The 14,148-nt window shown below is 37.2% G+C and overlaps 1 protein-coding gene across 3 annotated transcripts in view; it reads left to right on the forward strand.

Annotated features, from left to right (window-relative positions):
* Positions 1 to 4,337: 4,337 nt before the first annotated feature.
* LOC145500899 (uncharacterized) overlaps positions 4,338 to 14,148 on the forward strand; it is a 15,097-nt gene continuing 5,286 nt past the window's right edge. The window contains exons 1-7 of one of the 3 annotated variants that reach the window (XM_081480435.1): positions 4,338 to 4,631; positions 7,135 to 8,326; positions 9,173 to 9,278; positions 9,929 to 10,139; positions 10,636 to 10,822; positions 11,847 to 12,054; positions 13,581 to 14,148. The exon at positions 13,581 to 14,148 is cut by the window's right edge and continues 315 nt beyond it. In XM_081480435.1, coding sequence (XP_081336561.1) covers positions 7,149 to 8,326; positions 9,173 to 9,278; positions 9,929 to 10,139; positions 10,636 to 10,822; positions 11,847 to 12,054; positions 13,581 to 14,148 — 2,458 coding nt within the window. In that variant the 5' untranslated portion in view covers positions 4,338 to 4,631; positions 7,135 to 7,148. The other 2 variants (XM_081480437.1, XM_081480436.1) reach the window with 2 other exon arrangements.

A 14,148-nucleotide genomic window follows, 5' to 3' on the forward strand; every position in this document is an offset into this window, starting at 1 on the left:
TCATTACTGATTAGTAAGCCTTTTGTCAGTTCGTGTTGTACTTACGTACATTTATTTGATAAGTAGGTTTTAAAAGTATGCAACTGTACAGCTGATGTGGACCTACTACTACTAAGTCTAGATAAGGAAAACAGAAATTTACAATGCAATCGTCATAATACTAAAACTAGTGTACAATAATGGTTAAAAAGAGGGATCAAATAATTTAAAAATATCTAAAGTTAAGGTTCTTCTTATGTATGCCTGTTTTTTTTTTTTTTTTTCAATTTGTTGCTTGGACTGCTACAAGATTATATCCGTTGAAAATTTTTTTCATGGTGACAGAGAAGGTTCGTAAGTCTATTCGTTGTTTATCGATTTTATTTAGCCTATAATACTACGAATTTCATAATGGAAGTGATCTCACGATTTCAACTTGTTGAGCTGATCATGAGAAGCTCACTTAAAACTCAAGCTACATGTAATAGTCAAGCACCTGCATGAAAATACAAATTTTCGGTTTAGAAATAAATTTCAATTTTACTTTCAGAATTTCATGATTACAACAGCAGCAAGATTGCCTTCTTTGGTGAGCCATTCGAAATAAAATGCCAGAGAACTTTGAGGTACCATTGGATTTTCATTCAGGATGGATAGGTCAAAGGAGTCTTCAAGTTGTACATTGCCAGTAATAAGAGGCAGAACACCATTACAGAACTGTGTAGTAACTCACTCATTTGAAACAATAAATTTATTAAAATTTAAAATCATTTCAGTGACTTATATGATTTTCTATGTTACAATAACATGTTTCCTTTATGCGCCACTGTTTTGCTAGCCTATCCATATGTACACAAAAAGACTGGTCAACTAACCGGACAAGTTTTTAATTCACAGTATTTTAAAGTTATAGCTTTCAGATTTTAAACTACCATACTTTAAACTCACTTGAAGTACATTTGAAATCTGAAAGTTTACAAACATTGGCTGCTCCCTGAGGAGCCTGCTCTTTTGACCATCCACATCCCTTCGGCTTGTGCTGAAACCTCAAATTCTTCCAGAATTGATAACATCTCAGAATGCCCCACGTTGCTGGATAAATAATCCCTCTTCTCTTTGAAGTGTATTTGTTTTCTGAGAGCTATAAAAAGAATGGCATTGTTGCAAGTTAGTTCACTGGAACTACTTTTATGTCCTTACCTTTCAAGGGGTTAAATGTGAAGAAAGGTAAAACACCTAGTAATTTTACTTCATTATATAATAGAACTGACATTTATATTGGGGTAAAGCTGTGTCTGCTGTTCTAGTTAAGAAACATGCAATAATTAATTAAACAGACTTTTTAAACTGAGTGGCCTTATGGTCTTCCAAGGAGACCTGTATTTTAAATACAAATAAGAATAAAACAGGGCAAAGTACGTGAAATATGCTATTGTGCACAACAAAACAAGAGTTCTTTTTTCCTCTAATACATGGTGTTCTTCACTCAATCTTGGATCTTCCCAGAGAATAGACTGCAAAATGACATTGAAAAGACCAGGTGCAGTTTTGCCAGCAAACTCTTTCATCTGTCCAGGAGCATACAGTGGCACAGCATTACTGCTTTCATAATGATGTTGCAATGATATTTAAAATTTTCTGATCAGCTGGTCAAAGGAATTTTCTGAAATTAATAGAAAAGGTAAATATCTATTTTACTAATTTAAATAAATTATTGAAATAATTTTATTTATTAAATTTAAATATTTAATTCTCTGCTTGTGTCAATCACTGTCATGTGTTGGTCTTAACACATCCTCTTACTTATTGGATTGCACAAATGCAATACCTGTATCAGAAATATAATCTTGAAATGGTGTCTGTTACCCTTACCGGTCACCTAAACAACATGTTATTTTGATTGTTACCTAAGTCACTAGTCAATATTCAAACAAAAATAATTATCAGTTTTCCAAATCATTGAAAGGATGAGACTTGAATAGTTTGTGGCAACTCTGATGCAGCATATTTTTCTTGGCCAAGAGACTCCTCAGATAACTCTTCCAAATCATTGCCATAATAATTGAGAAGTCCTCTAAATCCTTCTCATCAGTGCTTATGACTTCAACTGAATGATAAAATTTATGATATTGTCATTGACCATGTGCAATACATGTAAATAATGATAATCTGTTTGAATGAGTTTTGGTCAGATGGTGTTATTATAGTGTGCCATGGATTATCATGATGTCAAACAGTTATCCTTCAAAATACTTGTATCTTGTATGTCTTGTATCTTTACATTTCAGGTAAGTGATACTAACCTGATAGTTGAGTTAAGTCATGGATTTCTGTTGTCATCCTGTTACAAACTGTTTTATCCATTGTAAATTCACAATAGCAATTTATTTTTACCACCCCAAATGATGTTTGTATTTCTGCCATGGACGTTTGCTGTTCTTTTGGGTACTGTAGGTCTATTCCACAAGCCTCTTCTAGAAATTTAAGTCTTTAGAACAGCAATTGGAAATGGTTCTGAACTTTTTGGAGGCCTTCACTACTGCTGTGTTGCTGCTTTAAGTTCTTGTGTAGTCCTAAAATTGGTAAATTGCAAGATCTAAATAAAAAATTAAAAAAAAAAAAAGAAATAAACATATTAGTGATGAGTTTGTTTGTATCCAGATACTGAAAATGGATGTCCAAAAAGCATATCTCCCCACTAATGAAAAATGGAGTAGGTAAATTTTTAGTGAAATTTTTCACGACACCCCTCTAACTGAATCCTCGGTGTGGAGACAACATTGCAGTACTACTGAATTTCAATAAGTATATGTGAAAATGACATTAATTTTTAGACGATATTATTGGTGCAATTTTATGGATTTGGTCTTAGGAAAAATAAGTTTGTCAAGTGGCAGAAAGTTCTTGTTTTGCTGTCTTTAAAATTATTATTTTTCTTTAAATTCGTTTGGCAATTAATTTTTCAAAATAATATTTCCCAGCTTCTGTGCTACCTTTTTCTTTCCACAATATACCAATTTTAGACTGAACTGCCTGAGGTGGCTTTTTGCTACCTGCACCCCAACAATTAATTTTAGTGAAGCAACTGACAGTACTGTACTGTAGTCAAGAAGAGTAAAATAAAAATGGGAGGTACATTAATGCAAATAACACTCCAACATCAGTAGTGCGAGATAATTTTATAGGTACCTTTTGAAGTTTGTCATCTGAGGTCTGTTTATTTCCATCTTAGTGGAGAACCATACATGCGTAAGACTTGGATCATTTAACACGAAATATAATTAAATTTATAATGAATTTTTTTGGTATCATGTCTATTTTGCCCCAAATTTTACAAAATTTGATACAAACAACTTGTTTATTGTTGCAACAAAAATCTTTGAAAGAGTATGCTTTCCTTTTCCTTAATTTCATTTAATTTGCTGGTAAGGAGATTCCGAAAATCCTTGCAGCAATCCAAGGCAGTGCGAACCTGCGTGTCAATTATAATTAACCGATGTCTAATTAACTGACCTGCCAGTAGTTCGTAACACCGGCGGCTTCTATTCAGGATCCGAGGTAAACCTTGTTTCTTCGTCCACTCTGGTACAGCATTTGTAGCACCACCTTGCGCCTGACTTGTACCCATGACATGTTGCTCCTATGGCATCCAGGACTGCAAAAAGTCTCGCAGGAATCCGCTGTTTCCTGACGCCTCGCGAATGGTTTTCTCTAGGAACCGAACATCTGTTGTTGCTCGTCCGTATTTCGTCCCGGTGAACACGGCAAACTGTTGAGCCCACTTGAGTTCGGCAGCTCTAGTTAAATCTTCAGACAGAAAATATTTTTTGCCGGCGCATTTACGGCTGCTTTTGTTGGCTTTCCCACATTTTTCTGCGAAGGAACCGCACAACCAAACCAACGCAACAAGGAGAACTACGTAAAAACAAAAATTGCTCTTGTCGAGCGCGAACGCGCCCGAAATTCTCTCATATTTTGTTGTTGGTGCAAACACCAAACCCCTGGGTGCAAGCGCTTGAAACTTAAATGAAAAATAAACTTTTCAACGAGACAAACCATTCCCCTACTTTCTTTTGCTAACTCTTACTTTTTGTTTTCAAACTTCGCGGTACGGGATTTTATCTTGTTTACATTGGATTTTAATACGTAACCGGAAATGCGTAATTTACCGGAAGCTCAAATTTGTACTCATGCGCAGTGCGTTTTACCGCGGTGTTCCCTTAGTGTGGTTTCCTCAGTTCCCAAACGTCAAGGCTTGTCCCCAGTCTCTGGGATCGTTGCCGTCGTTGCCAGTCGTCGCGGAAATTGTTACGAGGCACAGCTTTGCAGCACCGGTGTTGTGTTCTCAAGAAGTTGGTTAAAGGTATGTCTAAAATAGCTACTATAGTTCCATTTCTCTCCAGACTCTGGGATTTCCATAAAGAATTGGGTGCTAGTTTTAAAACGGTAGAAAGTACGAGCTTCGGTCTTTAGTGGGACATCAAGAAACGAAAGTACCAGATAGAAAGTACGAAAACAACAGTCTCTTTACCATTTTTTCAATTACAGACGGAGACGTGCTTGCCCTGCCGGCTCAGGCGCAACGAAAAACAAAGGGATAAACAATAGACCACACGGAAACAGTAGATGACCAACAAAGCATTTAAATACTGGTCTTCTATCTGCACTGTTTCTTTTAATATTCTCATTGGCTGAGCGAACACGGAAATAATGATTGTAATTATGACAAAATTAGTATGGCAATCAGATTTACCTTATTCTCCAAGATGCATGAGTATTCCTGTGAAGTTCGCTCGTTGACTGCTAGTCCAGAATGAAGGTGTAAATCATAATAATTATGGTCTCCATGATCATAGCTTGTTAGTTCCTGTAACTCATTGACCAGCAGCCATTGAATTGGAAGGGGAGTTGGGTCCGTCAGCAAATTATGGGAAAAAGATGGTAGGAAGGCTGAAAGAACTGGTTGAGGGAGGACTGAAGGAAGAATTCCCAAGGGGTGGGTGAAAGAGATAGGGCGTCTTCAAGGAGCAGGAAAAGAAAGTGGGAACCAGGATTATGAAAGTGGAAAATGTTGCAATAGAGTGGTTTTCAGTTGAACATCAAAAGTAAATTGCATTTGCTCTGGTTTTGTATTGATTTACTCTGTGATTGGCCAGCAAAACTTCTGCCACTTTCTCAACCAATGACAAGCAAAACCAAGACCAATCACAATTTGCACACACACATATCCCCACGCATTGCTCTGGTTATGTGTAATTCCTTTGAATTCTGATTGGCTCAATACGGTGTTTCAATATGGTGTGATTGGTCAGAGTAATTGCTTTGGTTTTGGTTTTGCAACACTTAATTGAGAACTGCTCTAGTGCTCAATGATCATGATATGACAAAGAGGCAAGAAGCAGTATTAGGAAAGGGTAAGAAACAAAATAAAAATACAGTAAATTATTGTTTGTCTTCACAAAATAGTCACAATTTAGTCTAGCTGCTTCGTGCTAGTCTTCATCAGTTGATAAAATTGTCATTAATTGGTGACACATCACCTTTTGAATTAAGGTGTTTAGCTGTGATTAGCTCATTTCGATCCTGGTAATTGCTCGATCAAGAAGCTTGCCTCTGCAGTCCACTGCTGTACTGATCTCCTATATACATTGAGGACACAGGAAGAACTATGCAGTCAAGAATATAATTGTTGAGGAGTGTGCCCTAGACCAGTACCTCCAATATGAGAGTAGTAAGAGCAATTGTCTGCTTTGAAACAAAATTAAGTTTATACAGAGACAACATTCCTGAAGCAATGGATGTCTTCCATTGTGATTTTAACCCAAGAGAAGACTGATTCAGTAGTAGATCACAGAGAGAATAGTTTCATGACTCATATACGAGGATCAAAATAATACTCATGACAGTCAACCATAATGGTACAAATGGATACCTGATGGGACTAGCAGTTAGCAGTCAAAATGTCTGTACCAATATCTTATTGTACATATTAACTATTTCTAACTACTATGATGACCAGTAACAGACTTTTGTACAGATTAAAGGCATTGAACTTACCAGCCCAGTATCCCTCTCCCCCTCATCAAGCTGGCTTATGGATAGAAGGAGAATTCCTTAACCTTTTGTTTAGCATAAGGTTTCCACAAGTGGAAAGTTCAGACCCCACTATAAAAATAACAAACTATGATAATTGAACACAAACCTAATTTTTACCTGTGGCTTTCTAGAGTTGGTTGCCCTGTGCACAGTTATAGGCAGAAAAATCCACATTCCTGTAAGGATACCAAAATGGCCACCCCCCTTGATTTTTGCAGGGGCATGTCACGGCCAGTAAACTGGTACCATTTAATAAGACGTGATAAGACATGTGGCAAACATGTGATGTGAGCAGGCCATGTGAGGTCGTCTTTCTGCTAGATCTTTCTTTGAATTCTTTCCATTCAGTTGCCGTACGCTTTGCTATTATGTGCTCGAGATCAGCGTTAGATTTTGGTTAATTTAAATGCTTTGAGGCAGCATTTATCAAAATCTGAGGGAATTGTCCTTGTCTATTAACACGACTTGGCTTTGGGATGTTAACCATGGAAAATTCAGCTACATTTTGATTGCATTTGTTGATTAGTTCCAATTGCAACAAATAGCTCGGTCTTTATCTGGTCAAAATTTTATTGTTTGGAATCGGTGGAAAAGTACTCTGAAGGCAATTAAAAAGATCCAAAAGTCTACTTTATTCATCAGTGGAAATACTCCAATAAGCCGCTCAGAGTTTGTTTACAAATGCTAGCTTAAATTTGTGCTTCCAGCTTAGAATAATGTACGTAATTAAATATTCTATGAAACTTGTGAGTCTACAGAAACTGGTGGCGTCACGCAACGTATCATAAAATATCAAAAAATCATGACCTCTTCACTAGCATGGACTTTGACACTATGCATATCTGACTGTGAAAACTGACGGTTGCTGCGGGAAAATGTTGATTTTAGCAATAGACAAAGGTTGAAAGTCAGCTAGTGAAATCATTTATTTAGGTATTGAATGCACTCTCATAATCTCTAATTATTATTACTAGTAATAATAATAAATGATGTTTAGTTGGGATTGTCACTTTTTCCTCACAAGGGCTTTTAAACTAACGCTTTCTCTTTCATTTGCAGGGTAAATTACCTACATGGAAATGTTTTACGCATCACTTAAACCAATCCTATTTCATGGCAACAACAGGACGCATCAAAATTCAGAATTTGAACTATCAAATTCTCTGGAATCAATAATTGACCACTTAGAAGGGAAAGATCCAACTTGTGTTGTTGTTTATGGTGAACCTGGCTCTGGACGTACAACATTCCTGAGTAAGGTCTGTGATACACTCCTGGAAAGAAATCTTAAACAATCTGAAATATGTGGTTTGAGAGTGAGAGCAGGATGTTCTGCACAGTCACTGTGGAATTTTCTGAGTGGGATTTCAAAGGACAGACAAGATAAAGCCACTGCTTCATTACTTTTGCAGTCAAGTGCCAAATTAAGTAAGAAGTACAAGGCAGCACAAGCCTTCATTTCATCTAACTTCAAGCTTGTCTGTATCGATGATGTATATTCAGATGGCGGATTGGTTTGGTCACACTTATCACAATTATTGCCTAAAATAAAAGCGCATGTAATTGTTGTCAGTACAAGGAAAGAAGCTCCTCCCATTCAATCCACGCTGACAGAACAGACTGTCCTGTCTGTGGAACTGAAAGGTATTGGTATGGATTCCTTCAAGCAATCTCTTAAGAACAAACTTCCTGATTGGAAGTTAAGTGATGATGAGCTGTTGAGAATTTGCACCATGCTGAATGGCAACCCAACATCACTGAAAATTTTGACTAATTCTGTCAATGAATTTAAACTTCCACCAGAAAGTTTTGACTGTGGTTTCTTATCACACTCTGAACCCTTGAATGAAGAGGAATCTTCCCGTTTTCTTATGGTGCTCCAGTTTGTATTTCAACACTTGACAGTTTGGGAGAAACAAGTACTTGGTCAGCTTTGTCAGTTACGAGAACCGCTTCCCCTGAGGACTGTGTCAGAAGAGATAGGAAAGCTTGTGAGACTTGGCTTGGTGGATAAAGAAGCCATCAGTGAAGACACAAGAACAAATAAGGGCATCCATTCAGTCTCAATTGCTTGTTGCATTCAGTTGAGCTCATTACAACTCATTGATGCCTCTGACAACAATGGCTTCAGCCCTGAAGCTCAGTTGCATTTCAGTGTCTTTGATCTGTGGTATGGTCTTCTTTCTGAAAAACTTCACCAGCTTGTAAATGATGCACAAGGGAATGCTTGGCCATTTGTGCCTGAAAAGTGGTAAGAAAACTGAGTTATCCATATTGTATCTTATAATAAGCATGGTGTTGTTTTTAATTTTTTTTTTTTTTTTTGCTTAAGACAATATCAAAACAATTTTTTTTATTCCCTTCATCTTAGAGTCACCACAAAAAGAAAACAAAAAGAAAACCAAGTAGCTACAGTTTGAAAAGCTTTAGATAAAATGCGAATTCAAACCACAGCAAGTTTGCTCTCAGACTTAGCTTCCTCCTGATGAAGACAGAACTGTCTTAGCTTGCACAGTGGTGCAATCTGGTACAATGGGTAGGATCTGATAACAATTAGATCCTTTTTGTTTTACTTGAATGATTGGATCTTAAGGGTAAAGGCCCTAACATCAACACTTGCATTCTTCCTATAACTCTTCATCCTGTATCTCTTACAACACTAGCTGGGAGAAGTAAGACATTTCATCTTTAAATTTTCTTTCTTTCATTAATTTCCCTTTTCTTTCCTTTATAAGCTTTAATATATAGTTACCTGACTGTATGCCTAATTTCACAATAGCAACCTTGTAAGGAGAAATTAGAAGCTGGTCACTGTTAGGGTATATAATTATATACTGGATGTTAAAGCTACAACAGTCAGGATCACCCACAGCATTAAGGTCCCCTCCTGGGTATTGATAGCCGTACAGCTGTCTCTACAGGTTACTGCTCTTACATGTAGTAGGGTGAAAACAGTTCTAGCTAGCTTGTGAGTGTTTAGTAAAATTGTTTCCATTTTCTCATTGATCATCAGTTCATTAATTTTATTGTCACCACAGATGTCGGTAATACCTTTAATAAACAAATTTATATGTTTCTAATTATCTTTGTAATGCAGGCAGTACATTACAAATGTTGGAGCAGAAGAGAGGTACAATATTAAAGAGCTGATAACAGCAAAGAACTCATTTGTACCGCATTTAACTGAGCAGGACATCTTGGAGGTGTGTGTTGACCGACTCTGAGTAAAAGACAATTTTCCTCTCACTAACTCTCTGTGGTTACATCACTGACACATGTCTGCCAACCAGCTTGCCAACTGCTGACCAGCTAACCAACTGATTGGCATGTGTATTTATCTGTGTCAAAACAAGAACACTGCAAGGCTGCATTAATTTACAAAATTTTCGCTGTTAGCTGATTTCATTTTCAGTGATTGTTTTTGTCCTGTCTAGTGGCAGAAGGTCTCCTCAAATATACATTGGATGACATCATGCAGTCAACCAACCAGTTGAACTGTTCTGTTGAACTGTTGTTAACTGTCAAAACAGAGCATGGTACTCTGCTGTCTTAATGTTATCCTTGTTTGAAATATAGAATCTTATATATTCTTCTTGTATTGAAATAATTTTTAAAACAAAACATGTACAGCACATAGAAAGTCAAAGAAACCTCAAGTTGTAGTTGGTCTACAAAGTGATCTAGAAACTGAGAGGTCAAAATTTATTCACTATGTTCATTCATTCATTCATTCATTCATTCATTCATTCATTCATGCATGCATGCATGCATGCATTTATTTATTTATTTATTTATTTATTTATGTAATCTTAAATATTAATTAAAACCATAAATTTTACTTTCTTTGTTGAAGGAGTGTTTGTTTCAAGCAGTCAAGGAGAAGATGTACAGTACAGTGGCAGCTCTAGTATTTGTAACAGACAGGTTCAGTTATTGGCAGGGAAGCTCACACACGACTCTGCAGCTTGTTGAGTACTTGAAGACTAACAGCCCTGGCACAGCAATTGCACCTCAACTGCTCATTAGAAAAGTCAGAGTTATGAAAAATGCGGGTGACTTACATGGTATTTAATATACCCGTAATTCTTTTTATCAGTTTTGTGTTTGCTCCATAGGATATGCATGCACTCACTAACAAACTGACAAATATTTTACAAATATACATCAGCTGCTGGGAATATTAAATTATCTTTTGGTTTTACATGTAGTTTTCTAGATCATCTTTGCCTTTTAGGACTTACATGTACAGGCATTTGGTTGTCATTTTTGAGACAATTGAACTTAAAATTTGTTACAGGAGAATTTCTTACAAACTCTCTGGCAATAAAGAAAACAGAATGGCTTGGGCTTTTTCAGGTGCTTTGGCACAATGCAATGAAAGCAGTAAAAGAGTGAGATTTGGGCCAGAACTTGAGTTTTGTCTGTTTTAACTAAACTGTTTTTCCAGTGTTTCACCAAGCCTGGGAAAACTTTTTGGGGACCTATTTATTAACTATTGTATAATATAATTGCCCCCATACATGGGCAGTTTATATTACTAATTTTTCACATATGTTTCAGGTGCAGAGAGAGCTCTTGATGAACTTCTAGTTAAGAAGAGCCAAGTGGGTAAATGGGTCTACAAGCAAAAACATGACCATCAACTGGTCAGCGCAGTTTGCATTCAGATCAAAGGTGATATTCAGTACAATCTTGGACAGTGGCTGCAAGGAGCCAAACTATTAATTGAATCACTTATTTTGTTCAGGTATGTCTAGAGATGACTGATTGTAGCTTGTGCCATCTAAATTACGGCCATTCTTTATGACATATTGTGACCAGTATTTTTTGGAAATTTGGATAGAGTTTTCAAGTCTATGCATCAGTTTTTTCAACAAGGCTTTAGCTAGCAAGGTAAAGAATCTGAAGAAATAGAAAAGTGAAAATTGAACTGGTTTGAGTATTTAAACCACAGATATAACCTCATTTTATTTTAACTGGTCCCTTCTTAAAATTACTTTACTTTTGTTTTGTTAATTCTCCAGTCCCCATTAGTTCTCTAGGCATTAGAAGGAGCAATGGTTGACAGTTTCATTTCATTGATCATAAGCAAAATGAATGAAAACATATTGGAATTCACTGTTTGTTGTATGGATATGAATTTAGGAATTTATTTGTTTACTATTTATAACCTCGTTTTATTTTAACTAGTCCCTTCTTAAAATTAATTAGAATTAATTTGTTAATTGTCCAGTCCCCATTAGTTCTCTAGGCATTAGAAGGAGCAATGGTTGACAGTTTCATTTCATTGATCATAAGCAAAATGAATGAAAACATATTGGAATTCACTGTTTGTTGTATGGATATGAATTTAGGAATTTATTTGTTTACTATTTATAACCTCGTTTTATTTTAGCTAGTCCCTTCTTAAAATTAATTAGAATTAATTTGTTAATTGTCCAGTCCCCATTAGTTCTCTAGGCATTAGAAGGAGCAATGGTTGACAGTTTCATTTCATTGATCATAAGCAAAATGAATGAAAACATATTGCAATTCACTGTTTGTTGTATGGATATGAATTTATGAATTTATTTCTTTACTATTTATCCTATCATTGTTTTGGTCCTTTTTTTTCCATTGGCATACTGGGGGCTCCGTGTTGCATTTGTCTTTGGTTATGACTCAAGAACTAAGATAGGAAGTGCAAATGTTACTACAGAGGTTCGCTACATTTCAACTTCATGAAGAAGAGCGAGAGTAATTTCATTTGTTATATACCTCTTTTTGAACAGCACACTTCCCATTCCAGATACAAAGGGTATCTCATCCAGCCTAGCTATTCTAGCCAATTGCCTTGAACAGATGAGTTTGAATGAGTATATTCCATTGGCCCAAATGTATGGTCTGACGGCAACTCATCCCCTGCTGCAAGCCTACTACTGCTCATACGAATCTTCCCTGAGATCGCAGTACACTCCATTGTTTTATGCTAGACACAAGGTGAGTCAAGAATTGCACAAAGTACTCTTTCTCATTTAAGGTAAAGGTAAAGGTAAAGTCTGCATGTGAGCCAAGTGGCCCATCAGGCCGGAGCTTATCCCGGTTTCTGTAGCATGAAGCGACTAGGAGTATTTCTACTCCCCCCTGGATGGGATGCTAGTCCATCGCAGGGTTAGCCCCAGCATTAAGTTTGCCGGTATACATTTATACACCTGGGTGGAGAGAGGCACTGTGAGAGTAAAGTGTCTTGCCCAAGAACACAACACAATGTCCCTGGCCAGGGCTCGAACCTGGACCGCTCGATCTGGAGACGAGTGCACTAACCATGAGGCCACTGCACCTCCCACTCCTTTTAAGACCTTCCCAATACTCCAACTTGTTTTTAACTTGAAGAAAGGTAACGTCCTTCTGAAAGTCCTCTGACCTGACAGCTACTACGACTGAATGGAGATAATACATAACAGTATGGAAGTTGCTTGGTCACAATCAGCTGGTGATAATAACAATTAATAATGATGATGATGATGATGATGATGATGATGATGGTGATGATGATGATGATTGCTACTGCCGTAGTCCACTTCGCTAAGAATTTAACTGCCGTAGGCCACTACGCAATGAATTTCAACACCCGCATGGACAGAAGACTTAAGAAACGTTGAATAATGGGGTTTAAACTGAAACACAAATTGGATCAACAAAACTCACTAAGCGTACAAATTACTAAAAGCAAACCATAAAACTAGAACTGAAAGACACAGAAAGAACGCATCGTTTGGCGCTGTACGTGTAGGGAATGAAGAAGTCTTAAACTTAAAACTCTTTAAAAGCTGCTCTTGAACCGTCCTCATTGATATTTCAACGGCAACTGAAATAATATCTAAGCGCATTTGATTTAAGTGAATGTGAATAATAGTCAATTTCCCTGGTGACGTTCACGCGGGAAAGCTAAATACGACCGGCTCAATTGTTCATTGTTTAGTTATAATAATGATGATGATGATGATTAGTGATGGTGATCGTGATGGTGGTAGAGGAGGTGGTGGTGGTGATGGTGGTGGGCAGTACTAAATTGAAAACATATTGTACAGCCAGTCCTTCCTGTTATTACATGAAGTTCCTGTACATGTAGAAATGTCCTCGAGGTAGGCCGAAGTAATTTAATTTTTATGCCTTTATTCACTGGGACATGCCTCTAGCAACCAGGCAGACAAGGTTTCCATCATATTTTTCAGCTCAATATCATACAAGGTACTGCACGGTCTTTAATGGTGGTAATTGTTGATGTTTCCATCCTGGGCAGTGTTAAATCACATATATTGACTTTTGACTAAAGTAAGATTTAATGGAAGTGGAACCGTATTCTAATCATTTTTCTGTATTTGGTAATTTTAATGAAGTTCCTGATTACAGGCCGATTAATATAAGGTGGGCTGTTGAATGCGAAGCAAAGAACTGAATACATGTAATGCTTTCACAAAAAGTTGTACAGTGCTAACCAGGACGTTCTGTTTTACTCTATGCAGTGTCGCGCAGCTGAATTCATGTTGCATTACTCACAGCTGATTCATGATGAACTTCAAAGACAGGAGCATTTACATATCGCCACTGAAGATTTCAAGGACAGCATTCAAGCCCATACAGACTTTCAGTCTCTCACAAGTCGAGAGGAATTCTTCATCTTTGTCTGCGCAGTGTACAAACTTGGCATCACTTATCAGGCAATGGCAGCACAGGGAAGCATTCAACAAGCGCAGCGCATTAATAAAATATCAATGGCATTGTATGAGCACTACTGTTCATTTACTGGAACAATCCTTTTAGACAAGGAGATCACTAAGGTGATCTCTTATTGTCGCAGCATTTTACAGCTGAAACCATTTTGCGACGAAGAGCTTTCCAATACAGAAGGGTTGACAGAGACCCATGGTAAGAGGAAATCAAGTGCTGTGGCCACAAGTGATACCAAGGAAGAACAGAGTACCCAGGTGCTTGGCTCATCCTCTTGGGAAATGTCCAACACAGACCTCCCAGGGGTGCAAGCAAGTGTTGACACTACAAATGAAGAATTCGTGTTTGCTAGCCATGAGGCTG

The sequence above is a fragment of the Orbicella franksi genome, chromosome 10 (genome assembly GCF_964199315.1).
Source record: "Orbicella franksi chromosome 10, jaOrbFran1.1, whole genome shotgun sequence".
In the NCBI taxonomy this organism is placed as follows: domain Eukaryota; kingdom Metazoa; phylum Cnidaria; class Anthozoa; order Scleractinia; family Merulinidae; genus Orbicella; species Orbicella franksi.